The sequence below is a fragment of the Pistacia vera genome, unplaced genomic scaffold (assembly GCF_008641045.1).
Source record: "Pistacia vera cultivar Batoury unplaced genomic scaffold, PisVer_v2 Contig1045, whole genome shotgun sequence".
Taxonomy (NCBI): domain Eukaryota; kingdom Viridiplantae; phylum Streptophyta; class Magnoliopsida; order Sapindales; family Anacardiaceae; genus Pistacia; species Pistacia vera.
In genome coordinates this window covers 438,256-464,875 of record NW_022195077.1, presented here as the reverse complement: position 1 = coordinate 464,875, position 26,620 = coordinate 438,256, and the positions used below count along the sequence as shown (strand labels likewise).

General features: G+C 36.0%; 6 protein-coding genes across 6 annotated transcripts; 2 read left to right on the top strand and 4 right to left on the bottom strand.

Annotated features, from left to right (window-relative positions):
- The first annotated feature begins 3,188 nt into the window (after nucleotides 1-3,188).
- On the top strand, nucleotides 3,189-4,298 carry LOC116127166 (protein FAF-like, chloroplastic). The gene is made up of 2 exons (XM_031412825.1): nucleotides 3,189-3,305; nucleotides 3,433-4,298. The coding sequence occupies exon 2, from the start codon at nucleotides 3,468-3,470 to the stop codon at nucleotides 4,296-4,298; it is 831 nt and encodes a 276-aa protein (XP_031268685.1). The 5' UTR covers nucleotides 3,189-3,305; nucleotides 3,433-3,467.
- A 360-nt stretch (nucleotides 4,299-4,658) lies between these two features.
- LOC116127432 (protein FAF-like, chloroplastic) lies at nucleotides 4,659-6,910 on the top strand. Its single transcript, XM_031413082.1, has 2 exons — nucleotides 4,659-4,775; nucleotides 4,903-6,910. The coding sequence occupies exon 2, from the start codon at nucleotides 4,938-4,940 to the stop codon at nucleotides 6,486-6,488; it is 1,551 nt and encodes a 516-aa protein (XP_031268942.1). The 5' UTR covers nucleotides 4,659-4,775; nucleotides 4,903-4,937; the 3' UTR covers nucleotides 6,489-6,910.
- Nucleotides 6,911-11,544: 4,634 nt separating this feature from the next.
- On the bottom strand, nucleotides 11,545-14,572 carry LOC116127157 (UDP-glycosyltransferase 83A1-like). Its single transcript, XM_031412816.1, has 3 exons — nucleotides 14,086-14,572; nucleotides 11,891-12,072; nucleotides 11,545-11,643 (listed from the first exon to the last, which is right to left on the bottom strand). Exons 1-3 carry the CDS (start codon nucleotides 14,570-14,572, stop codon nucleotides 11,545-11,547), a joined length of 768 nt encoding a protein of 255 aa, XP_031268676.1.
- A 2,377-nt stretch (nucleotides 14,573-16,949) lies between these two features.
- Nucleotides 16,950-18,391, bottom strand: LOC116127151 (UDP-glycosyltransferase 83A1-like). Its single transcript, XM_031412810.1, has 3 exons — nucleotides 17,908-18,391; nucleotides 17,749-17,832; nucleotides 16,950-17,647 (listed from the first exon to the last, which is right to left on the bottom strand). The coding sequence occupies exons 1-3, from the start codon at nucleotides 18,389-18,391 to the stop codon at nucleotides 16,950-16,952; spliced, it is 1,266 nt and encodes a 421-aa protein (XP_031268670.1).
- A 3,816-nt stretch (nucleotides 18,392-22,207) lies between these two features.
- On the bottom strand, nucleotides 22,208-23,952 carry LOC116127013 (UDP-glycosyltransferase 83A1-like). The gene is made up of 2 exons (XM_031412680.1): nucleotides 23,380-23,952; nucleotides 22,208-23,130 (listed from the first exon to the last, which is right to left on the bottom strand). Exons 1-2 carry the CDS (start codon nucleotides 23,930-23,932, stop codon nucleotides 22,259-22,261), a joined length of 1,425 nt encoding a protein of 474 aa, XP_031268540.1. The 5' UTR covers nucleotides 23,933-23,952; the 3' UTR covers nucleotides 22,208-22,258.
- A 681-nt stretch (nucleotides 23,953-24,633) lies between these two features.
- On the bottom strand, nucleotides 24,634-26,383 carry LOC116127421 (protein Asterix-like). Its single transcript, XM_031413076.1, has 3 exons — nucleotides 26,195-26,383; nucleotides 25,915-26,015; nucleotides 24,634-24,927 (listed from the first exon to the last, which is right to left on the bottom strand). The coding sequence occupies exons 1-3, from the start codon at nucleotides 26,345-26,347 to the stop codon at nucleotides 24,864-24,866; spliced, it is 318 nt and encodes a 105-aa protein (XP_031268936.1). The 5' UTR covers nucleotides 26,348-26,383; the 3' UTR covers nucleotides 24,634-24,863.
- Nucleotides 26,384-26,620: the final 237 nt, after the last annotated feature.

Below are 26,620 nucleotides of genomic sequence, written 5' to 3'. Positions count from 1 at the left end.
AATAGAGTGCAAACTCAGTCAAGACTTTTTGGCTTTTGAAGAGTGTGCTTCTGCCAACTTCGCTAATCGCCAACAATCACCGATGACTCTGACATCGTTGCGGCTCCATACCACCACCATTCTCTTCTCCGATTATCACTCACCAAAACCCCTCAAACCTTACTCTCGTCGACCCTACCAATCGTCAACGATCGAGGGATTTGTGGAACGCATAACCGTTCCTCCCAAGTCAGATTTTGACCAATCTCGACCACCAAAATCTAATTTGCCACCACTAAAAGACTCAACGACATCCCCTCTTCAAAAGCCCTAACAGCTTAAATCAAGTTTGCTTTCTATTCATCACCAAATCGGAAAGTGTATTCTGGGTAGTAAACAGAATATAAAGTTTGGGTAGTAAATTGGTATTTTGAAACCTTTTGGTGGTAAAGTGTCATTAAGGCAAACCTTGGGTGGGAAAAAGTCGTTTACTCATATATACGTTAAACCTAATTAATGATCAACTGCAGTTACAAATATGGTGGATTAATTCTCATATCCTTTAAACTAAAATCGGTCAAAGCCGTGCAACCCATTGATGATATTGCACATACGTAACTCTCTACATCTTTGTAAAGCGATACCAATAGCCAAAACATTCGTGCCTGTGGAAAACTAATTTAATTAACATAACTTATAGTAATTGCAGTTATGTTGTTAAGATTTTAATTAATCGTGAATCGAACATTTCAGTCAACAGTCCAGTCCCAAAATGGTAAATTGAAAAAAAAAAAATAAAAAAAAATAAAAATGAAAGAGTAGTGAACCAACTTAAAGCACAACTTTTGAAAACAGCTTAGGATGTGGAGAGAATAGATAAGCTTTTGTAGGTTTATGAGTGGCATTGCTTTATAGGCAGACAAGGCGCATCAGGGTTTCTCTTTGGCCTTTCCTCGGTTTGTGGCAAAGCTAGCATTCAACTTGGTTTTATGGTTCTTTTCTATCTCTCACTACCAAAAATTCTTTCTAATGTTCACCATGACTCACATTATTTTTATTTAATTAATTATAAATCTACCGAAAATGCTTTGAACTCATCAACATCACTGCCTTTTAGTTCAAAAATATACATGAATGATGGACATATTGGCCTTTTTCTCCATATACGTATTGGCTACATACGTGCAAAGGGTCAAGAGGGTCCCAAAATCTAGACGTGATGCCTTCCGTTGTTTCCACATACATTATTCTTTGTTTTAATTTTAATATTATGTAATATATATGATGGATAGATGGATGGATTCTCTCTCAGGTTTTGTGTGATCATGGAGTTTTTGGCCGCCCAATCATGTTGGTCTCTTCAAAGTGATTCCTTTGCTTCCTCCTTAAGCCACATTTTCACCCCCCTCAATCACCATCACTTTTTTTTTTTTTTTTTGCCTTACCTAATTGCCCATTCTACTTCTTTCCACTAGCTATGTTCCCTTTTCCCCTTTGCGTTAAACTATGGTGAAATATAATCATATTAACTTCTTTAAGCTTACTTTTTATTAATCCTCTCGTTATTCTTCATTAATCATAAATTTGAAGACCCTGCATAGTTGTCCCTACCTTTAATCATTATATAATATATTTAAAATTATGAATTAAACAATAAGAGTGTACCAAAAGTATTAATTGGGAAGTGGTATCTATGTTTATAATCTCCTATCCATTTTTTAAGAGCATAAGGTTCTTCTTTCTTTAATTCTACATTCTCTCCTCAAATTGATCATTGTTGATAATTGATCTAAAACCTCTTTTTCCTACAAGTTATTAAGTGTTTATATATATATATATATATAATTAATTTAAAACCCCACTTGAAATTGCCATTATCTTGTTTTGCACCCACTTTAAATATATAATTTCGCACATTGATTCAAGGCTTAATTTGAAGAAAGCGTCGAGTTTTTCTTTAATGCATAAAATCTATTGTATTACCAACTAGTTAATTAGTCACACGAATCTCTTTGGCCTCCATCCAAAACTCGATGCAATTGATAGAAATGCACATACAGAGCTTTGAAAGAGTAATGCACATGAAATACGGATGATATTTATAGGGAAATGCTAACAAATTAGCCTTGAACAAAAGGGGTTATTAAACTATGGAATTTGGTATGGTCTTAAATGCATGCGAGTATTTATGATATTATGTTGAATGAAATATGTGAAACCAATGGACTGAGCTGTGACCGGATGATTCAGAGCCGTTGCCTTGCCTTTAATGGTATCCAGCTTTTCTTCTTATAATTTTCTCTCCAGTTGTCACCATTTGTTTTCCAAAACCTGCCACGTTATTGCTTAGACAAAAGAATCAATACCACCAATCTACTAGATTTTCTTCCTACAAATCCATACCACCAGTCCGGTAAATTTTTGAAATAATTATTATCTAAATAAAATCTTTCAAAAATTTCTTAACATATGTTTTAGTTTCTATATTTAGCTGCAGATTCTATATTTCAAAGCTGTTATTTGTCTGTTGTTCAAATATATGATTATTTGGTGTCATTATAATACAAGCAATTATTCAAATATAAGATTTCTTTTGAGCAGGAGTTACTGCAGCTAGTTGAATATCTTGTTGTCGAGGTAAGGAGATCAATCTTCTCCCGTCTCCCCGCTTGTTTTTGGGTTTGATTTAGATTAATGCTAAATTCTAAGATGATATATAAACATATATATTTATATTTTATGTAGCATTGAAAATTAAATTTCTTTTCAAAAATTTTAGTATGTGAGACAAATTTTTCATAGCTTTTAATTAGATTTTTTTTTTTTTTTTTTTTTTAAAAAGAAAATAGTAAATCTCATTTGCAATGAGATTTATGTCCTTACTTTCAAGAGGGTTCCCGTTTTCTAGAGAATGTATTTCATGCAGTTCCTTGGTAGGGTTTAAGACTATTTTGGAAAGCTTAATAATATAAAATTGATGTATAGAGATTGAGGTTGTTAAAACAGAGTGTTGAGAAGAAACAGAGTGCGGGAGTAAAATTAATTGTAAAATAATATGATAAAGAGAAAAACTGTAAACCATAAAGAAAGAGTATTTTTTATGGTGGCGTATGGCGGGACCCAATGCACACGGTTCCATGGCCTTTTTTCTCTCCTACAAATACTCCTTACATTCTCATCTAACATTGCCATCAAAACGTTACCACTCTTTCTTCAAAATCCAGCTTCTTCATCTAAATCCTCTCTAACTCTCTTCACTTGCAACTTGCACCCAGTAGTGGTCTCTGATTTGCAGACCTCTGGTGGATGCTGTTGCATTTCTTCAGGTATATATTTTTATTTATCAATCATTCATCACATGGACCCCTTTGTCTCTTTCTCTTTTCTTTGTAACTTGTTATTTGTTCTATATTCTTCTCATTCTTAATATATTTCTCTTCTTTACTTTTGCAGCTGATAATAATTGTGTTCATCTCTAGTTTTGGGAGATGTCAGCCCTTCTTAGCAAAAGCCTACGCCTATCTTCAACCTTGAAGATCGACGAAGAGGCCATGGTTACAAAGACTCAAGGTATCGGATCCATTCTTGGGTCTGATTCTGAAAGAAGTAAATCTTGTTCACTGAGAAGGACGCTTTCAGCTGATATGTCATCCACCAAATGGCTTACACAACATGGGTTCTCTCCCATGAAAAAGATTGCATCGTCTAAAGAGTTCTCAATCTCTTCTATCATTGACTCTTCATCATCAGAAGGAGAAGAAGAGGACACTGAGACTGAGCAACAAAGCCAATTGGATTTTTGGAGCTCAATTCAAGAAGAGGTGTATGAGAAAAAAGAGGTTGATGAAAAGCCTGGCCAATTCGACATATGGAGTTCAATCATATCACAAAAAGCTCAAGATGCCTCCAACAAATCACTTCCACCTCCTTATGTTCACCCTCTTGTCAAAAGATCAGCCAGTTCTTTAAGCGAAAAGAGCCTTGAAATTTGCACCGAGAGTCTTGGATCCGAAACCGGCTCTGATGGGTTCTCTTCTTACCCATCATCAGAGACTGGTGACACCGACGACGACAAAGAGATGGACCAAGAACAACCTCTGCAACAACCACAAGAAGAAGAAGAAGAAGAAGAAAGAATGACACAGAATTTTGATGTTAAAGAAGTGCTAGTTCCCAAGTTCAATTACGTTGTTGGCAAAAAATCAACCGAACGATCATTTCCTCCCCCAATTTCTTCTCTTTCTCGCCACGATGGAGCATCCATTCGCATGCAGTCTCGTCGCGACAATGGTAGACTGGTTCTTGAAGCTNGAAAATAGTAAATCTCATTTGCAATGAGATTTATGTCCTTACTTTCAAGAGGGTTCCCGTTTTCTAGAGAATGTATTTCATGCAGTTCCTTGGTAGGGTTTAAGACTATTTTGGAAAGCTTAATAATATAAAATTGATGTATAGAGATTGAGGTTGTTAAAACAGAGTGTTGAGAAGAAACAGAGTGCGGGAGTAAAATTAATTGTAAAATAATATGATAAAGAGAAAAACTGTAAACCATAAAGAAAGAGTATTTTTTATGGTGGCGTATGGCGGGACCCAATGCACACGGTTCCATGGCCTTTTTTCTCTCCTACAAATACTCCTTACATTCTCATCTAACATTGCCATCAAAACGTTACCACTCTTTCTTCAAAATCCAGCTTCTTCATCTAAATCCTCTCTAACTCTCTTCACTTGCAACTTGCACCCAGTAGTGGTCTCTGATTTGCAGACCTCTGGTGGATGCTGTTGCATTTCTTCAGGTATATATTTTTATTTATCAATCATTCATCACATGGACCCCTTTGTCTCTTTCTCTTTTCTTTGTAACTTGTTATTTGTTCTATATTCTTCTCATTCTTAATATATTTCTCTTCTTTACTTTTGCAGCTGATAATAATTGTGTTCATCTCTAGTTTTGGGAGATGTCAGCCCTTCTTAGCAAAAGCCTACGCCTATCTTCAACCTTGAAGATCGACGAAGAGGCCATGGTTACAAAGACTCAAGGTATCGGATCCATTCTTGGGTCTGATTCTGAAAGAAGTAAATCTTGTTCACTGAGAAGGACGCTTTCAGCTGATATGTCATCCACCAAATGGCTTACACAACATGGGTTCTCTCCCATGAAAAAGATTGCATCGTCTAAAGAGTTCTCAATCTCTTCTATCATTGACTCTTCATCATCAGAAGGAGAAGAAGAGGACACTGAGACTGAGCAACAAAGCCAATTGGATTTTTGGAGCTCAATTCAAGAAGAGGTGTATGAGAAAAAAGAGGTTGATGAAAAGCCTGGCCAATTCGACATATGGAGTTCAATCATATCACAAAAAGCTCAAGATGCCTCCAACAAATCACTTCCACCTCCTTATGTTCACCCTCTTGTCAAAAGATCAGCCAGTTCTTTAAGCGAAAAGAGCCTTGAAATTTGCACCGAGAGTCTTGGATCCGAAACCGGCTCTGATGGGTTCTCTTCTTACCCATCATCAGAGACTGGTGACACCGACGACGACAAAGAGATGGACCAAGAACAACCTCTGCAACAACCACAAGAAGAAGAAGAAGAAGAAGAAAGAATGACACAGAATTTTGATGTTAAAGAAGTGCTAGTTCCCAAGTTCAATTACGTTGTTGGCAAAAAATCAACCGAACGATCATTTCCTCCCCCAATTTCTTCTCTTTCTCGCCACGATGGAGCATCCATTCGCATGCAGTCTCGTCGCGACAATGGTAGACTGGTTCTTGAAGCTGTTTCTGTTCCTTCCACTAACAACTTCCGCGCTCAACGACATGATGGCCGTCTTGTGCTCACTTTTGTCAACACTAATGAAATGGAAGATAAGTTTGAAGAAGAAGAAGAAGAAGAAGAGGAGGACGAGGAGACAGAGGAAGAAGAGGTGGAGGAAAGTGAGAATGAAAGCAGAGGAGGAGAAATGGAGATTGAATTTGTGATGGATCAGGAAGCGCCAAAATTGTCCAATAAGGTGCTTAATGTGCACAGGTTGACACTAGTCATGAATAAGCAAATGAGTTTAGCCAAAACAAACCCACAGTGGCCGAACAAGTTCAATGAAGTGGTCAAATTTGATGAGGTAGAGGATATGAAGCCATCAATACTAGCACAGTCACTGCCAACGCCGGCAAGTATGGCTCGCCTGATTCCAAAACCACCGGCAGCAGCGGCTGCAACAGTGAGGGCGACCGCTGGGGCTACATTCAATGCTTATGAGTACTACTGGAGGCCCAAGCCCATGGAAGCTGGGCCTGGGGTAGTTTCCAAACAAATGATGAATCAACAATTACAGGAAAACAGCAAGTTTATTCTCTCCAAGAGTAAAAGCTCACCGGAAAATGAGCAGCGAAAGGTACTTCTCTTGAGTGGAAAAAAGGGAGATTATCTGGTTCCTTTCACAAAGGGCTGCAAGGAGCCAAGAAGATCTCTTTTGTTTTGGGAACCTTATTGCATTGCAACATCCTGATGATAAAAAAAACATCCCTGTCTAGTTATGTTAGCCAAATCCAAATCCAAGTCTATCATCATTGTTGTTATTGTTATACTTACCTTAATTTCTCTCTCTATTTTCCTCAAGAGTCAGTGTAATCAAATAAAAGAACCCAGAAGGGAGAGAACACTTTGATTTAGAAGATCAAAGAGAAAAGACATATCATGACTTAACAGTGTTATATTTATATATAAAATATATTATGTTTATATATAATTCTATATTTTTCTGGTTCGTACCCAAACAAAATCTTGGCATCATCTTTGACTTCTTGTTTGATCCTTGTTTCTTTTATAATTTTTACTTTTGCAAATCTTAGCCAATGGAGGTTGGTTATGAGTCATGTCTGGCCTAACTTGTATATATATTTTGGGAGACATCATGATCTAATCGTGATATGGGTTGTTCCCTGCTTCTGTTAAGGTTATGAGTGTGATAGATATTTCTCGTGTATGAATTTATGGTTCTTTTTATATAATAATAAAATTACAAAGCTGGCTATTTGGTTCAAGCATCCATCATTCTCTCAACAAAAAGATAATGATGATGTGTACTCAATCTAGAAAAAAAAAAAAACAAAAGAGATGATATCACGGAAAGAAGAACCACTACAAGATGACACATTCAAAGTAAACATTTTAAATTATTTTTTTTTTTTTTATACATGGTTAAATTAAAAATTGTAAGCTAGTGTAATTTGAAAAAAAAAAAAAAATTATTCTTTACTTTCTATAATTCTTCGACTCTCGGTATTAACATTGTTAAGATTATATTAAAGAAGATTTTAGCCCCTTCAAATTGATCACTTCTCCCTTGTAATAATACACATCTATTATATTTTATAAATTTTTCTTTAAACCCCCATTTAACACTGAAAATATCCTCTAATTAGGTTTAATTAAGGTTTTTTTTTTACCTTTTACCCAATTTCAATTTAATAGGGTATTGTTTACACCACTTTTCCTAATTTAATAATTAGGTTTTTTTATACCCTTTTTCCCAATTTCAAATTTGAAAATTACTTTTTTTTTTCTTTAGATTCAGATTCAGATTCATCATGTTATGTGATTATTTCATCAAACAAGAATTTTTGAAATAAAAAAATTGTTTCAATAATTTTGAAAATTAAGATATAGAATTTATCTAAAAAACAAATAATATATTATAATTATATATATTATTATATATATATATATATAATATATATATATATATATATAATATATAATATATATATAAGAGAGAGAGAGAGAGAGAGAGCAGAGAGAGAAGAGGAATAATCTCCATATAGTCATAAAAATTATGGTCCCAACTTGGGCAATTTATAAATAAGAATAAACCTCGTATTATAATAAGTATAATTTTTCTAGGTTTTCGTCTTAAGAACTTGCCTCTATATAGTATAAATTATCTATATACTACAAAAAATATATGCTATTACGTTAAAGGTTTAAGATGAAATAACATATATCTAAAGTTGTTTGGGACAATGATTTATACTTTAGAGTTGTTACCACATCTTTGAACCAGCGGGCATATAATAACTTGCAAACATGGACACCTTCTTGTTAAAACTAAAATATTTTTAGGTTCTCAAACATGTTTAGAGTTTCTTGACATGAAATTTTATGTATTCCGTACTATCATCCTTAGGATTATCTCCTTCATTCTCTTGTTTAATTGCAGCAATGATTCTTCTTCAGTTAAAACATAAATGACTTGTTGCTCATTTGGATGTAGATATGTTCTACTATATATATATACATATATAATAGAGAATAAGTGTATTTAGAAATTACTATTCATTAAGGTTAAATTTCTTAAAACAAAAATACATTTAAAAGTGGGGAATACTAATCAATTTGATAGAGGCTAAAAGTCACTTCTTTATCTTAAATTATGAATTTTTTTGTATCAAGATCACAAACTAAAAGAAACCAATGTAGATGTCAGCACACTCGTTTGAGCTTCAAGATAGTTTGATGTAGTCATATCATCTTGACTTGTGGTCATGTCGTGAGGAACAATTATGTTAATAATTTCTTCTTCCTTAGAAAACTTTCAGTAATCTTTAGAATTAGAGAATACAACATTAAATGATTCAACAATACGTTCAATTCTCATGTTAAAGATATATAAGCTCTACTGTTAGAAGAATATCCAAGGAATACACCTTCATCACTCTTAGTGTCAAATTCCCTAGATTTTCTCTATCATTCAAGACATAACACTTGCAACCAAAAACATGAAAGTATGAGAGACCTGGTTTCATACCCTTCCACAGCTCATAAGGAGTTTGTGTTGTACCTTTTCTTATGAACACCCTATTTAAGATGTGGCATGCTGTGTTGATAGCCTTGACCCATAATCTCTTTGGCAATTTCTTTGAATTTAACATCACTCTTGTCATCTCTTGAAGGATCTGATTCTTTTTCTCCACTACACTGTAACGCCCCACTTGAGATACGCAGCCATTGTTTATGGTATGGCCTAAAGGGTTACTGAATTGCTCCTAAATGAGTTTGTATATTATTCATGTTGTTTGGTTGGCCCTTGGTTGAGTTTATGTTTTGGGTTTGGCTGAGTGTTTACCTTGGAATTGATCAAGACTTCTCGGATTTTGGAGTTGCAGCCTTCGCCAGGGCGAGGAAGAAGCTTCACCGCGATGACGTCAGCTCTGTGATTTGCGACGTCAGCTCTGGAGTTCTTTGCCGGGGCGACAGATAATTCTTCGCTGCGGCGAAGGGTCGACTGAGTTTTTGTTTCAGTTTCTAGAGAATTCTTTCCTAAGGGCAAAATGACCATTTTACCCCTAATTAGCAGGAAAAGTGGGGAGTAAAATGCAAGGAAGTTTCATGGAGAATAGTATAGAATGGGGGTGAATTTGTAAAGAATTAAAGGATAAAGGTGGAATTTCAAGAAAGAGTAAGGGCAAAATGGGAAAGAGTGTATATTATATGAGCTAATAAGAGTTTAGTTCTCTAAACCCCTTCATTTTTCCCTTCCTCCATCGCCTCTTCATCCTTCATTTTCTCTCAATTCCTCACTCAATCTTCCAAGGGATTTTTGAGAGTTTTGAGTTGGAATTTGACAAAGAATTGATCCTAAGCAAGAAGAGGTAAGAATCCCTACTTTAGATATGAGTTTTATTTATGTAAGGGTTAAGTTCTTACTAAGTTTATGCTTAGGAAATAAGGGAAAGCTAAGGTCCAACAAGAGTAGAGAGCTTTAGTGAAGACTACTCAAGTATGAGGTAAGTAAATCCAACCCAAGNTTGATTGTCTTTAACCATGATTCATACATCTTATCATACGCTTCCTATTGCACTTTATAGACATCATGAGAGTCATCAGAGGTCACACTCTCATTGTCCTCTTGATTAACCATAAAGGCTAAAAAAAATTCACTCTCATTAGGCTTATCTTCCTCCATCTCATTCTCTTCCTCATCACTCTCGCTTAGGGTAGTAGCCATTACTTTACCCTTTTTCTTCAAAGTGTTGGCACACTCAGACTAGATGTGCTCATATCCCTCACATTCAAAACATTTAATGCCTTTGTTCTTTTTTTCATTTTCCTTAGAAAATCTTTTTGAAAAAGCACCTTGACCAGATTGATTAGAAAAGTTTTTCACAAAAGGTTGTTTGCCCTTGCTAGTCACATTTGGCTTTTTCATGTTCCTTTTAAAAAACTTGGCAAATTTTTTTGTGAGTAAGGCACACTTATCATCATTTAAATCACTCACATCAACATTTTAAGGCACACTTATCATCATTTAAATCACTCACATCAACATTTTCAAGGGGATTACGAATTATCTCATGCTTTAAAGCAAGACCTTTACCTGATTTCTTGTCCCACATTTTTAGATTGAGTTCGAAAGTTTGAAAGAATCCAATCAACTCATCCAATTGCATAGCATCAAGGTCTTGGCATTCTTCAATGGAGGTTACCTTTGACATGAATCTTTTGGGCAATGAGCACAAGACTTTCTTGACAAGTTCAGCATTAGTATATACTTTACCCAAAGCATAACACCCATTAGACACATCACATATCCTTCCATGAAAATTAGTGATTGTTTCATCTTCATGCATAGTAAGATTTCCATATCCAGTAACCAATCTCCTTAGCCCAGTCTTTTTAACAATGTCTGTTCCTTCATTTTTGACTTGGAGTTTATCGCAAACATTTTTTGCAATTTCACAATTAGCAATGATTTTCATTTGATTTATACTAACAACATTAAAAATGACATGAATGGCTTTTGAGTCAAAGTTAACAAGATCTAACTCAGCCTTGGTCCACTCTTCTATTGGTTTCGATTTGGTCACCTCTTCTTCTTCTTCAACTTACTATCAACACATGACATCCACACTTTTTCATCTATAGACTTTAAAAAGGCACGCATCATAAGTTTCCAAAAAGCATAGTTTGGTCCCTTTAACATGGGTGGTCCATTTGTAGACCCTCATTCACTAAAGAAGCTCATGGTAAACAGACATCAGATGTTGACACAACCAAAATAGATGTTATCACACACAGTCACAAACACACAGAACAGATGTAGAGATACTCAACATAGATGTCATCACAAATGCTATAGTGATACACAAACACGCAAATCAGATGTGGTGAGACACAACACAGATGTGGTCACAATCACTATAGCGAGACAAACTGCTCANAGGATTTACTTACTGAGCATTGTTGTGCTCACCCCATTGTTCTTCCCTGTTTTGCAGGAAATAGGAGCAGCGGTCGGATGGACGTCGAGGAGCGGAGAGTATTGGCACTACTGTCCACCAGTAATGATATTTTGTATTAAGTAGAAAGTTTTTAATACATAGTATTTTGTATATGTAAAAAATTATATTTTATGAGTAAAGAAAAGTTTGAGTCCACTATCTTCCATACGCTATGTATATCTATAATTTACATAGTATGTATTATAAGAATAGTAGTAGAGAGCAGGTGTTACATACACCATTTTGTTGAGGTGTGTTTGGGGCAGAAAACTCATGCCAAATGCCCTACATATCACAAAAATTATCAAAGTGTGAATTCTCAAACTCCTTCCCATGGTTACTTCTAATTCTCAAAACTTTCTTCACAAGACAGTTTTGTTCAACCTGCAACCTTTTAACAGGACTTTAAAAAGCATCAAATGCATCAGACTTTTCTCTCAAGAAATCAACCCAAGTGTATCTAGAATAATCATCAACACACACATGGACATATCCCTTACCTCTAATACTCTCAGTTTGCATAGGACCCATTAGATCCATATGAAGAAATTCTAAAACACTATAGGTAGTTAAGTGAGATAGGTTTGTGAGCACTTTTGGTCTACTAACCGTGTTGGCAAGGGCCACATACTTTACCTTTAAGGAAATCAAGTTTGGGCAGACCTTTCACAACCTCCTTCCTGGAAAGTTTCACAAGGTCTTTGAAGTTCAGTTGCCCAAGCTTCTTGTGCCACAACTCAACACAATCTATCTTTGTGCTAAAACAAGAAGCTTTGTTAGACAACTGATAGCAATTATCATTACACCGCTTTCCTTCATGTAAGAAAGTTCATTCACCATTCAAGACTTGACACTTTTTTTTTTTTTTTTTTGAAAATTGCACAATAAAGTCCTTATCACAGATTTGGCTAATGCAAATTAAATTAGCTTTCAATCCCTCAACATACATAACATCATTCAACAAGGAAAAACCAGGTATATCAGTTGAACCTTTACCAAGAATTTTACATTTCTTTCCATCTTCATAGGTAACATGTGTTAGGAAACGACCCAGTTGCTCAGCGGAAAACAAAATTTTATACAACCGTAGATCGTTCCTTAAAGCCCAAAATCAAGGCACAAATGTTNAAAAAAAAAAAAAAAAAAAAAAAGCCGACAGACCTAAAATCAAGACTCAAGCACAAACAACATGCAAGTATCTTAAATGACTCTTCAAAAATAAGCTCTGATACCAAATGAGAGTTTTATGACTTTATCAAGTTCATTAAACTTATGCAGAATGGGTTAAACATGTTCATTTGTGCATGTGGGTTTGTTCATTCATCATCAACATAAACTAAACATCTATGACATAAGTAAATCACACAATCATTTTTACATGGTTTAGCCAAATGGCTACATCCATGGGACCAAGTCCAGATGAAGCAAATCCACTATGATAAACATTTATAGTTCAATTACAATGCCAAAGTTAAGCATTAGTTGTAGAAAACTCCCTGTTGTCACAACACTTCAAATTCACCTTTTGGTTGAACTTCGTTCTACCACAACAAGCTTCACACTAGGAAACCACCTAGACAGTCTTGAGCTCCACTCAGGCTTCAACATTGAAGATGCATTTCAGTTCCAACAACTCGAAATCCCATCAAGCATCATCAAAGGAAACACGTTCCAACAAAGGTTAAAAGGTATTATTAAGCTTACCAAAGCATAATGGAACCTAATTAAAAGTGAAATAAACCTCAGAAGATTTTCAAAGAACAATCAGAGGTATATTTAGGCTCAAAAGATAATGCAAGGTTGAAGACGAATATAAAGAAAACTTTCTCAACGATGCACCAGACAACTAGCTGATAAGCTCTTACGTGTTTAGCTATTTTGGGAAAGTTTTCACCTACTTTCTTAGGACCACTTCTGAAAAGCTAAACGAATTTCTAGTACACCATCTGAGCTCTTGACATTTGTATATGGACCACTCACACATATCTAAGGTCTAGAGCATATCCTAACATCAAATGAAGACACGACAAGTGTAATAGAAATTTGACTAGGCGACTGTCATCATACTAGACTTTGGTGTGCCCATAGGATTTATAATAAAAATAGACTAACTAAGTGTGCGCACATCAACACATAGTGTCATGACAACAGAAAGCTACAAAAACGATCGTGATTAAATAATAAAATGTTCAGACATCAGAACTTAATATGGCCACATAAAATTCATAAGTTCACAAAAATACTTACAAATTGGATCGCGACCCAAAACATCAAAGTTTTATTCCTGTCTCTTAGCTTTCAAATGCCACTAGAAGTAGGTCAATCAGAGTTGTGTAATTCAAGGTGTACCCATTTTCGTGTAGTATGTTTTGGTAGGAAAACTCCTGAGCATAAAATTTATGAACTGTGCTGCTGCACATGAATAGTTCCGCCGCAACATGAAGTTTCTGCTAGAGTAGATGCCCTAGAGCCAATCAATCATTGTAGAATTGACTCTTTATAATAATGTTCATTAATCAATAATAAAAGGCATTTTATTCTATATCGCGTAAATCATTATTATTGCAATATGTATTGATATATGTCCTTAGAATGGTAGAACCGTGACGAGGGTATCAAGTGTTTCAAATCTTGATAGTGAGAACCCTATGAGCACATATGGTGGCCATTCTAGAAACGTCCGTAGCCCNTTCGTTTCTTTTCCAGGGAAGAGTTCCCTCTGATATTGAGATCAACCAATCATTCATCGGGTTCCCTACATGAATTTCAATTAACTGTGAGTACAAAACCACATATACATCAAAATTCAAGTAGTCATATACTTACCATTAGAATCCAAAATTCCATCCTCAATCATCTTTGTAACATGAAATGACAAGGCTAAATTTTCTGGTCCATAAGGTATAAATGCAGCTCTTGAAACTCCCAAGTTTTGGGCAACTTCCAGTGCCCATCGAACTGATATATCAGCAATGACACATGTGATCTGCTCACAGTCACTTGATTGGTTAATTTTCTCAATCAAGTCCTTCAAGTTACCTGGCATTACTCTTAACATGGTATTTCTAGTCTTATCAAAGTCTTTCCGATCGTCATCTCGTTCAATTCCATCTGAAATTGAAACAAACTTTATCAGGCTCCATCCCTCAGCTTTCTCTGGTATCGAAGCCATGACTTTCGCCTCAATAAACTCTGTGTTAACGAAGGTGACCTTGATTCCATGTTCAGCAATCTTTGTGGCCAATTTCAGAAGAGGTGCAACATGGCCTTGTGCTGGATATGGAATAACTAATACATGCGGTTGCTTGCTCATTTCAGATAGTTTCAATTCAATCCCACAAAAAATAACTATGCTATGTTCCTACCCCAAATAGAGTTTTATATCAATTCTGTTTGACATAAACTATTTTATATTTGCTTAGCTCATGGCTCTTTTCTTCTACAGTTATGTTTATGTGTTATGTGACGAAGTTATTGGCATTTTATGTTCTAATACATCAAAACTATAAACTCACATTATGCATTGTTTTCACCTTGTGTTTTTCTTTGTATTTTATTATGATGCAGGAGATATTTATAATATCTTCTAGATTATTATTTATGATACAATAATACATCTCCACTAGATTACAAAGCCAAGTTGTAATATGCTTTCGGAGGAATCGTGTTGGAATTGTGGACTACTTCAACAATAAAGGGTTACACAAACGTATTCGGGGGTCCCGTTGAAAGATTTCTCTAAGTAATTAATTTATAATTGGGTTTGAGTAGGTATGACAATGGGCCCATGGACCCGCCCTGTATGGGGCGGGGATTCCCCTGTTTTTTTGGTGATAGGGGCGGGGATGGGAGGAGTTTTAATCCCCGTCCCCAAGGGAGGAGGTTGCCCTTCCCTTGCCCATATATATAGGGTGTTTGCCCCGGCCTGAATGGGGCAAATTATCCCCGGAAATATCGGGGATAGGGCCAGGGATGGTCCTCAAAAAAACCCCACCCTCGGGGACAGGTGGGGGGAGGGGATTGTGCAATCCCTGCTTCGGCCTATCAACCCCGCCCCCGTGGAGCCCCGTCCCGCCCCGCCTTGCCTTCTTTTGTTGAGAATTTTTTTTTTCCTTAGCGAGATTGTATATGAAATTAAAGTTTAAACCATGGTTTTAACTTTTAAGTAATGTATCTAAATTTATGATATTTACTTTTATAATATTTTTAATGTTTGGATTAAATTTATAGAAAAAATAATTTAAACGGGGGAGTCTAATAATTAAATATATGTATTATTACTTTATGAATTTCACAAAATAATAATACATGCCCCAAAAATAAATTTGATTAGATTATTACAATTTACCAAACCAATATAAGAATATACACAATTGCTTAACGACTTACAAATTACACAAATTCAATTATCCTTGTAATTAATTAATTGAAAAATTCCCCGTTTGGGGATAAATCCCCAAGGGGGAATTTCCCCGTGAAACCCCATTCATTAGGCCGAGTCGAGGACAGTCATGGGAGTGGATATCGGGGACGGGGAACAAGGTCCCCGGCCCGCACCCATTCTCTCCCTCTCTCTCTCTCTCTCTACACTTTTCTCTAATACTCCTATATATTTCACCTAATTACACAATTATCCTACCTATATAAACCCATATTTTCTCAATTTCTCTCAATCTAAACAATTGAACAAGAACAAACCCTAACCCTTAAGTCTTAAACTTGTCGCCACTACCATTCACCCTTAGCCAACTTCATATTGCCGTTCGCCGATGCCGATTTTATCTCTCCAATCCAGCCAAACTTCAACCAAAGGTAAAATTAATGCGGCAGGGATGGGCCTCCAACATTCCCCATGGGGCGAGGATGGGGAATTCATGCCATCCCCATAACGAGGACGGAGCAGGTATAGGGATAGTGAATGAGATCCCTGCCCTGCCCCGCCCCATTGCCATGCCTAGGTTTGGGCTTAGGAAAACATATCCTTGAAATATTAGGTTTTACACTTTAAACCTAGTATATAAACCTATTTTTCTCTCGTATGAGTGTTGTATAGTAAATCATAAGGCAAATTACATTCATTGTAACGAGAGAGGTGAGACAGTATTTTCAATAATATTGACTCTGTTGGACATAACCTGTTAATTAGGTGAACAAAAATAAATCACGTGTATTATTCTTTCTCTTTACTTGTGTGTGTTTACTGTTTTTGATTTCATAGTACTCTAGATTGTTTCAAATCGAAGGCTAGACAGATTGAGCCCTGTTTGCATCTATTTATGATATATTACTTGATGTAATCCAAGAATATCTTATCATTCTATGGTTTTCAACCACGTTACTTTCAAGGCAGTAATAATAAATATAAATAAACCTGGACTGGACTCCCCATTTTATATAAAATACAACATCTTTGAAGACGTTTAGTTCACCAGTTTTTTTCTCGTCTAGTATTGATAATAACATTCATAAAATCCATTGAGCATATTAATAAAATACAAGAAGGGGAAAGTTTTTATCTGTATTAGGATTTGATTTAGAATTTCTATATCTTGTTTTATTTATCATTATAGTATATTATAAAAAGCCAAAGAAACGTTACAGCAATTTTCATGGCAACACATCTATGCAACAATTTTCACCCAGGTAATTAACTTTGACAGAAACTAAATTAAAATCAGCTCATATTTAATTTAACATCTTAGCTGCTTAATGAAGATTTCAAAGTTGTTCATTGATGATCCACCTTCACTGCCACTCTTTCTGGCCATTTCTTTCAGTTGAGTCACATTATCTCTTATACCACCATCACATAGCAATTTATCCAACTTTCTTCTTATTTCATGGCTTGAAATGATTCCATTTGTTTCAATATTCAATCCTAAACCCGCCTTCCAAACCTCACAAATGTAACTCTTGACGAGGAATTGGTCAGCAAAATAACGCCAACACAGAAAGGGAACCCCCATACTAAGTCCCTCCATGGTTGAATTCCAACCACAATGACTTACAAAACAAGCAATCGAAGAATGGGCTAAAACCTTCTCCTGTGGTGCCCATTCTGTTATTTTGCCGCGACTGGCTACTCTATCCAGAAACCCTTCTGGGTATTTTATAATGGAACCATCCATAAGGTCTGATCTGACTACCCACAAGAATGGCTGACCCGAAAGTTCAAGTCCTAGCGCCAATTCTTCGAATTGGCACTGGTTGAAAATTGCTATGCTACCAAAGGCAACATATATGACTGATTGGGCAGGCTGTTTATCAAGCCAGTGTAAACAAGTCGAGTCCTCAGGCCAAAAGTTTCCGGTCGGTTTTCCAGGATGATTTATTGAAAGTAATGGACCGATAGGTAAGAGGTTTGGAATCAAATCGCATATCGAAGAGTCTAGTTCATAAAATGAGTTGCAAATAGCCAGTTGGAATTTTTGACAGCCTTGTTGGCATATTCTACATATCGGAATATGATGTTTTGCCTGATTGGATCACCTGGACAGCTCCATATGAATTCAGAAGGGATCATGGCAAGCAATTCCGGAGAAATCTGGATCTTTTCATTTGTTAAGGGAGTTCCTACAGAAATTCAAAAATTCCATATCAGAACAAGCCAATTAGAAAATGTTACAAGAAGATTATATTGAAATTTACCGTTATGATCAATAATTTTGGCTTGAATAAGCTCTTGAATATGAAGACTCAATGCAAATCCTCCAACAAGGCTAGGCCAAAACATGGCCCTCTTGATGCCCATCTTCCCGGCAACATCTAGAGCCCAAGCATTGGTTGCATCAGCAATGACACAGCTGATCTTTTTATCACATGATAAATTTATCTTCATAATCAGATCCTCCAAGTGACCAGGCATGACATTCACCATAGTTTCACTAAGTTGTATCCGATCTTTTCGCTCATCCTGACGATCAATGCCATCGGGGATCACCACCATGTCAACCTTGCAATCTTCTTTACCCTTTTCTGACATGGCCGCTAGGACTCTGGCATTTATGGATTCTGTGTTCACAAATGTGACTTTGATGTCATGATCAGCAAGCAGATGACAGAGCTTCATCAATGCCCCTATATGGCCTTGTGCAGGATATGCAATTGCTAGTACATGAGGTCGCTTGCCCATTATGCAAATCACAATTTTTCAGGTCTCAGTTGCTACTATTGCTAGTTGCTTTCACTTGCAAATAGGCAATCCGTCTGGTTTTTGGGTCACTTTGATGGGCAAGTTTTGTTTTGTAGTGCTTCAGCATTTAGTGCCATGAAATTTGTACATCTTCTGCCCGTCCGCATAATTTTCCTTTGTCAACTCCTCCCCATTTGGTTTAAGCTAAAACTGTTGGCCTATATATTTAATTACAGAAATAAAATTGCGTCCAATTCTTTGTGTGAACTCTGGCTCAAGCTAAGGAGCTAAACGTCGAAATTATAGCTGAGGTATTCCGCTTCCATTTGTAACATCTCATATACACTTTCTCTTGTGGGGCTCCAAGAGTTATGTTCTAAGGATTTGCTCTATTCACTTTGTATGATCGGGCTCAGATTGGTCTCTTACCTAAGTTTAGATTGAAATCAATAGGGACGCGCTCTGAGCCTCACTATTTGAGATAGATAAAAGACAAATTCGAACCCTGCTATTGGAAATGAGCATGGCCCACCCTAAATATAAAAAAAAAAAAAATACTAATATATACAATATTCGGATTTTGGTCTACCCTAACAGAAATATTAATGAAAAAAAATATTAATGTGTAATTAGTTTTTATTTTGGCCTACCCTAACAGAAATATTAATGGACAAAAATATTAATATGCAATTAGTTTTTATTTTAGCTCACCCTAACTGAAATTTCTGGATCCGCTACTGAAAATTATTAGGACAATTCATAAGAAGTAACTCTTAATCCAGTCAAAAAAGGTAGATTAGAGATGTTGCAGCATTATTGTGCAAAAAAAATTGAGCATGGAAGAGAAAACATGAAGCTACTCGAAGCTGTGATTTCTTTCACAGACAGAAAAGTTTTGGTTGGAATAGGCAAATTCTTGTCAACAACAGTTTGTATTGAGTATATTCTAGGGTATCAAGTGCAGAATTAGTTATGAACATAGCACAAAACATACAGAATAATGCCCCGTTTGTTCATATAAAAAACTTTGATTTCTTAATTTTTGTAATGATACCTGTTGAAAGGAGACAGCAAATCAGTATTTAAAATTTAATCTTATTGTCATTTTCATATGCTGACTCTTTGTTATATTGTTTCATCAAAAGTCATTCATAGAACCAAAATTTCTTCTCTTTCGATGTCCCCATGACAATGAAACATATTTTAATAGATTTCTATCGGTTAAAAAAACACTTTTAAGTTTGTTTTAAGTGTTTGACTGTCTTCAAAAATATTCTTATAAAATTTGGTGTTTTCAATTTTTTTTATTGGTTTTTCCTTCCCTCTTTTTATCCTAAAAAAATGTGTCTTACATATTCACATATAATTTTAGTATTTAAAAACTAGAAAATAGAAAAATATGGAATCACATATAAAACGAAAGTGTCATGCTAGGGTTGTTAGCCAAGTCAAACCACTCGCGAGTGGCTAGAGCTGGGCTCAATAGAAGCTCGAACTCGACTTGGCTTGACTATTATATTGAGTCAAGTTCAAACTTGCTAGATTTCAGCTCGATTGGGAAAGTAAAAAAGTGGAGAACTTGAGAGTTTTTTTTTGTGAGCTCAAGCTTAATTAAGCTCAAGCTCGAACTCGACACTGTAGCAACCGAGCCGAGCTCGATTAGCCTAAAGCTCGGCTCGTTTACACCCTTGGGTCAGGCTATTGTAACACAAATTATTGACTTAAAATGAAACAATTAATCACCTTTTATCTAAATCTAATCTAACGGCTCTTGTGAATTTGAGCATAAAAAGTTTACACATTGCTCTCACAGATTATTTCAAAAATTTAAAGGAAATCAACCATCTTTCTCAACCAACAACGAAATCCAGGAAAAGAAAATCAATCTGGAAGAGCAAATAAAATCCCAAAAAAAACAAAATATATCAATCTCAAAGAGCGAACAAAATCGTGTAGTTAAATTTTATATTTTTGGTTGATATGGTGATATTTACACAACTTTAAGAAAACTCGTTATCTTTCAAAGAGATTTCAAATAATATTGGACTTGTATTTTGAAAGAGATATAACTTGAATTCATCGCAGATATTGAATTTTTTATTACGGAATTAAGAATTAAGTTTTTTATTATGTGTAGAAATTGGGTTTATTGATGTAAGAATTTTCTTTATTCAATTCAATAGAATATAAAAGTTTAATAAGAAATTTGGAAGAAATTACTTGGCCTTTCTTTAAGTTAGATTAACGATTGAGGAATTTTGTGGGGTGCTTTACTGCTTTTACAGCCTGTTTTTTATTTTTCATCATCAAAAGCTTTCGTGGTATTCTTGTTCAATTCAAATTGCTATTGTAGTTATGGGTCACGGTGATTAAAGAGAGAGAGATAGAGGGTTTCTCTTTGTTCACCAAAATATCATTCAATTTGTAAAAGCGATTGAAATAATTGAGAGTGAACGGCCTTTTTTTTTTTTTTTTTTTTTTTTGGTAACCGAGGTGTCTTGACCGGCTTGCGCATACCACAACTAATTTTCGGGGTCTATTAAACATCCTACAAACACAAAGGGTTTGATAACCAGGGTGTCTGGCCAGCTTGCGCGTACCTCAACTAATTTATGAAGTTGAACACCTCACAAGCAAAAGGTAAGTCACAGTATGGTATGATAGAATTTGAGATGGGTCTGACTCCTTACCCAATAAAGTCTTGTTGAATGGGAGTACTACCCCCTCACGGTCAAACCTATATGTTGAGTCATGTCTGTTTTAATGAAGGTACTTGTTGGCTCTAACTCCTCACCCGCTGGTCAAACATTTAGCTCAACTGAACATGAACTCTAACACCATTTTGGAATTTGAGGTAGGTCTGACTCCTCACCCAATAAGATCTTGTTGAATTGGAGGATTACCCCTTCTTATAAACCAAAATACTTAAGCGTGCCTAGTCGGTGTGAGACTCTAACATGGTAGGTGGCCCAAAAATTCACACCCAAGAACTCCAAGACAACCCCTTGGGATTATTAAGCGACTCTTTTTTGTTAGAAAATCACGCAGCAGAAAACATACATTCGAGATAAATAGCATAGGAATAAAATCACACCATACAAAAAGACACGATATTTACGTGGCTCAACATAACCCGCCTACATCCACAGATGAGAGAAATTCACCATAGTTTCATGAACACAATATTCAAGAGTACACAATACCATAAACCTAGTACATAAAACAAAGTGGAAACAATACTAGTTTCTAACCATGCTCAACCTAGTATGGAAATGATCTTAGTTTCTTAGACACTCTCCCTATGGTGTTTAATAACCGTTACATCAAATACTCTGTGTTCTCACATTCTCTCATTCTCTCATAACTTTAAATTGATTCTCACCCCTATATTTATAAGTAGTATATAAGATATTATATTTCAATAAGATTCATATTTTAATTCTTAATAGAACTCTCATAATTTTATTCTTATTTAGAATTGTATTCTTTATTAAAGAGTTTTCTTAAAGAACATACAATTTTCCATGGGAACAAATAGGAAAACGAGCCACAATAGCCGAACATTTTTTTCTTCGATTTATATAAACCATTAGATCATATTAAGATAAAAGGAGGTTAGTTTGTGTCTCCATTTAAATTAGATTTAGATAAAGGGTGGTTAGTTTGTATCCCATTTTAAGTTAATAATTTGAATTGCAATAGTTTGACAAATAACTATAAGATTGAAAATGCACTAAACATAAAAATAATTTTTTTTTCCATTATTTACTTTCTTATAGTATTTTAGCGTTTTACCAAGGCAACTTTAGTTGCGTTCTTATTAAAGCTTAAAGATCTAACATCGATGCCAAAATTCACCTTCTTCCCTTACACAATCTGTTTGATAAACTCTTCCAAACTTTTTGAAGAAGATCCTCCTGGTTTGCCACTCTTTTCAGCCAATTCCTTCATTTTCAACACATTTTCTCTAATAACAACACTGGAAAGCAATTCATCCACCTTCCTCTTCATCTCATGCCTACTCACAATCCCGTTTTCATCACCCTTTAACCATAAACCAATTTTCCAACCTTCACATATGCAAGTTTTGTTGTAAAACTGATCACCAAAATAAGGCCAACATAACAAGGGTACCCCCATGCTTAGTCCTTCCATTGTCGAGTTCCATCCGCAATGCGTCAAGTAACAGGCTACCGCAGGATGAGCCAATACCTTTTCTTGCGGCGCCCATTCAACAATCTTTCCGAGATTCGTTACTCTCTCTGGAAACCCTTCTGGGTACTCGGCAGAGTTGCCATTGGTAAGGTCTTGCCTGGCAACCCACAAAAACGGTCTACCGATAAGTTCAAGGCCTAGCGCTAGTTCGCTGAGCTGCTGCTTGCTGAACATCGATGAGCTTCCGAAGGCTGCATAAATGACTGATTTAGGAGGTTGTCTGTCTAACCAGCTTAAGCAAGTTAAGTCCTCTGACCAAAAGTTTCCGCTAGGTCGCCCGTTCGCCAGAATGGGACCGACTGTTGAAATATTTGGGAGTAAATCAGTGACTGAGGGTTCAAGCTCATGAAACCAGTTGCACAGCAAGAAGTTGCAAGATGTCAAGATTTGGTAAATAGCAGGTACAAATGCAAAAATCCCCTTTTGTAAAGACGGGTTTCCGGGACAAAGCCAGAAGAGTTCGGCAGGGCTCAAAGGAGGTAAATTTGGTGACAGCTCAACCTTCTCATCCCTTCTTGGAGTACCTACAGATTTCATCAAAATATATGCAATTTTAACTTCAACGGGTCATTTTCAGCATTGTTTGAATACTCTTCCAAAGAGATTGCACTTTTGCAGCTTATTTACATTCAGAAAGAAACATCTTATTGCTGTTGACAGAAGTTCAGTAAGTAATAGCTCTCATTGCAATCCTTCACTAGTTCAATTATGCTAAGTCATAAATAAAGAGAAAACAACGTGAGATGTGTTATGACAAATTTTTGAACGCATACCATCAGTGTTGATAATGCCAGATTCCAAAAGTTTCGGAAGTTGAAGTGTCATGGGCAGGATTCCGGGTGATGCTGTAAAGAAAACTGCTCCCTTTAGTCCCAACTTCGCGGCAATCTCCAGAGCCCATCCGCAAGTTACATCAGCAACGACACAAGCGACCTTCTCATTGCCCTCCTGTTGATTGACCTTCTTTATCAAGTCCTCCAGATAACCAGGCATGACTTTATAGATACTCTGATTCAACTTAGCCTCGTCTCTTCGGTCATCATCCGGTTCTAGCCCATCAGCAAAAGGGACTATTCTCACTAGCTGCTGCTCTTCACCCATCTCTAGCAATGCGCCCATGCCTGCAACAAATGTTGGTTTCATGGACTTCATTATTCTTGCATATATGAACTCTGTAGTCACAAATGTAACCTTGACTCGACAATCAGCAAGGCGATAAGCTAGTTTCATAAATGGCTTAACATGTCCTTGAGCTGGGTGTGAAACAAGAAGCACATGACCTATAGCTTCATTTGACCGGTGAGGATCAGAGCATGTGGTTTCCATCTTTTTTCTCTAATCTCTCCTCTCCCTTACTGTTCCAAAAGAAGTCTATTGTTGCTGAGATTGGTCCTTGGTTCCAAGTTCTGTGAACTGCTTGTGCCAGTGTATTACTGGATTGATTAACTATTAAATAAGCAGACACATCATTACTTGAGGGAATGCTTTTTCTTTTTTGTTCATATTTCTGAAACTGTATTCAATGACCTTATTTCATGTTTCATTCATCAAGCACTGCCATCTTTTTAGGAATGTATTATAATTTAATGAATCAGTTTTCTTTCTTGTTAATCTGTGAGACCAGACATTTTAGTCATTCAAAACTCATGCACTTAAACCTTCATTGCTCGCGCAACAGCAGCTGCAATGCCGTTTATCTTCGGTTCATTTCTACCTCATTTTATTTCAAAGGAATTCTAATACATCTTCTAATTCTTTTGCACTTCACAACATGATAAAAGAGATGGGCGTCATAGGTGTTGTCATTAAGTATTCGTGACGCACCATCTAATTATTCTTGGACAACTTATAATTTACTTCGCCACCTTGTTAAAACTAATGGCGATGCCATCAGCAATTATATCAAATTTCCATCACCTGCACAACGAGCATTAATGCATTTGCTAATCAGGGTTCAAGCGCCCATTGCTAAAGAGTGGATTGAGATCAAACTTAAGCACTGACATATTATTTTGAAAGAATTAAACTGAAAACAAACTGGAGGTAACCATAAAACATGGATAAATTGCAAATAAAACAGTAGAAGTTCAGTGGATTTTGGTATCTTTTCATATTCAATACAGCAAATTTCATTAACAGCTCACTTCCCGCCCCCAACCCAAAAACTACAAAATGTGAACCTAATGTCAACATCAAGCGCCTGAAAAAAAAAATGTGGTACACTGTCATAGTTCATCTTGACTCCATTCTAGGTATCTCAACCCTTTGTGCCCGGTCGAGCAGGCCCTAAGTAGTTTGTCACCAAGCCCATGATCGCAAACCTGGTTTTTTCTCCACAGAAGTTAGAATCATCATAGTGAAAATAATAGATGATCAAATAAATTACTGAACCAAATGATATTGTACATAAGACACATTCTGCGAGTACTAGGACGAGGAGAGAGATACATTTAAAGTACAATTCTTTCGAGGCATCTTTGCAAGTCATCATGCTCAGGACTACCATGACTAGTTAAAATATATTACAGATATCCCCAATCAATTTATGGTTGTAGAACGGAAATCATAAATGAACAGATAAATCAAGAGCACTCGCTACAAAACCATTTCACACGGTAAAAGGATCAACTCATAAGACAAAATAGAAAGTAATGTTGGGAAGATAGAACCTGAACAGAAAATACCCCAAGATAAAGCAGCAGAAATGCTCAATCATAGGACAAAGAACAAATTGAATCCATTAAATATGTATTGCCCAAATCTAACGTTTTGTTCAACCCACTATTAGATAACAAAAATATGCAATTCAAAATAAAAATGATAAACAATGCACTAATAATTAACCGTGCTTTGAAATGTCATCATCAACTTAGACATAGTAAACCAGGCCTAAATCTAAGCATGAAAAGAGAATGGAAATCAAAATGGATAATACTCAAATCGGCTGAAGTGCAAGCACAAATTTAGTTGTTAGTGAAAAGATGCAAGGCAACACTTTTGGTGACAAGCAGAATTAAACAAATTAGATCAACAACCATTGAAAAGAAATTGTAAACGCCATCCATTGCAAAGTTTCAAACACCACAAAATCCAGGACAAAATCCCTTTCAGTAATACTAAGCAATCTCAATAGACCATTAATACGAATCCTACACAAAACCCATTTGATTCCTATATGGATCCCATCAAAATTTCATGTATTCCTCACTATGATAAATACTGTTTAAACAACAACGAAATTTATAGAACACCACGGGTTACATTAATTACACGTTCAAAAACACAATAAAAACTTAAACAAGACTCACATCATAGCCATGGAAATTTGCTTAAGATCAGTCTCGATGTTCCTCATATTCGACAGTGACTGCGCACAGAATATGATTGCGAGCCAAGAGCATATCTTGTACTGCAACAAATACACACAACAGTTATTTTGATCCAATTGGTAATAAAAAAATAACAAAATCGATCACAATAAATTAAAAAAAAAAAAAAAAAGGAAAGAATTTAAGAGCTGATTCAAAGGGAAGTAAAATTGAGTGAGTTGAGTAATTAACTAAATAGAGATTTGATTTGTAAACGAACCCTGAACATGACGCCGACAATCCCGAAAACGACGGCGATGAAACCAGCGTAATCGATGGGCAATTCTTGAGGAGCCACTGGAGTTGCCACAAAGGGCTTCGCCGTCGATGGCTGACGTGGATCGTTCGCAGAGGCTGAATTATGTGAAGACATTTTCGAGATCGATCAGTGTCACTGTGACTATTCTATTCTTCCTCCATATGTAGATTGAAACAGAGCCCGCCCGGGCTAGGAGAGGCCCATGGACCCATGCCCATATAAAATAAGGCCTAATAAATATCCTAGTACTAATATGGGCTTTATCTTATAAGACTATCTTTATGCTAAAATAATCTTATTACTCTATAACTTTCAGTCTTGTTATTTGTCCCCAGAGGTGGGGACTTGGGACCGGACCCGAAAAACCCACCCAAAAAACCCTCAATT

Coding starts and splice junctions, on each gene's coding strand:
- LOC116127432 (XM_031413082.1), top strand. CDS start 4,938: ATGTCAGCCCTTCTTAGCAAAAGCCTACGCCTATCTTCAACCTTGAAG.
- LOC116127157 (XM_031412816.1), bottom strand. CDS start 14,572: ATGAGCAAGCAACCGCATGTATTAGTTATTCCATATCCAGCACAAGGC. Junction 12,073..14,085: donor TGGAATTTTGGATTCTAATG/GTAAGTATATGA, acceptor TCTTACATGAAG/GAAAGCGGTGTAATGATAAT. Junction 11,644..11,890: donor TTGATTTCCTTAAAGGTAAA/GTATGTGGCCCT, acceptor AAAAGGTTGCAG/GTTGAACAAAACTGTCTTGT.
- LOC116127151 (XM_031412810.1), bottom strand. CDS start 18,391: ATGGGCAAGCGACCTCATGTACTAGCAATTGCATATCCTGCACAAGGC. Junction 17,833..17,907: donor CAAAATTATTGATCATAACG/GTAAATTTCAAT, acceptor GAATTTCTGTAG/GAACTCCCTTAACAAATGAA. Junction 17,648..17,748: donor ATTCATATGGAGCTGTCCAG/GTGATCCAATCA, acceptor TTTATGAACTAG/ACTCTTCGATATGCGATTTG.
- LOC116127013 (XM_031412680.1), bottom strand. CDS start 23,932: ATGGAAACCACATGCTCTGATCCTCACCGGTCAAATGAAGCTATAGGT. Junction 23,131..23,379: donor TGGCATTATCAACACTGATG/GTATGCGTTCAA, acceptor TGAAATCTGTAG/GTACTCCAAGAAGGGATGAG.
- LOC116127421 (XM_031413076.1), bottom strand. CDS start 26,347: ATGTCTTCACATAATTCAGCCTCTGCGAACGATCCACGTCAGCCATCG. Junction 26,016..26,194: donor TTGTCGGCGTCATGTTCAGG/GTTCGTTTACAA, acceptor TATTTGTTGCAG/TACAAGATATGCTCTTGGCT. Junction 24,928..25,914: donor CAAATTTCCATGGCTATGAT/GTGAGTCTTGTT, acceptor AGAAAAAACCAG/GTTTGCGATCATGGGCTTGG.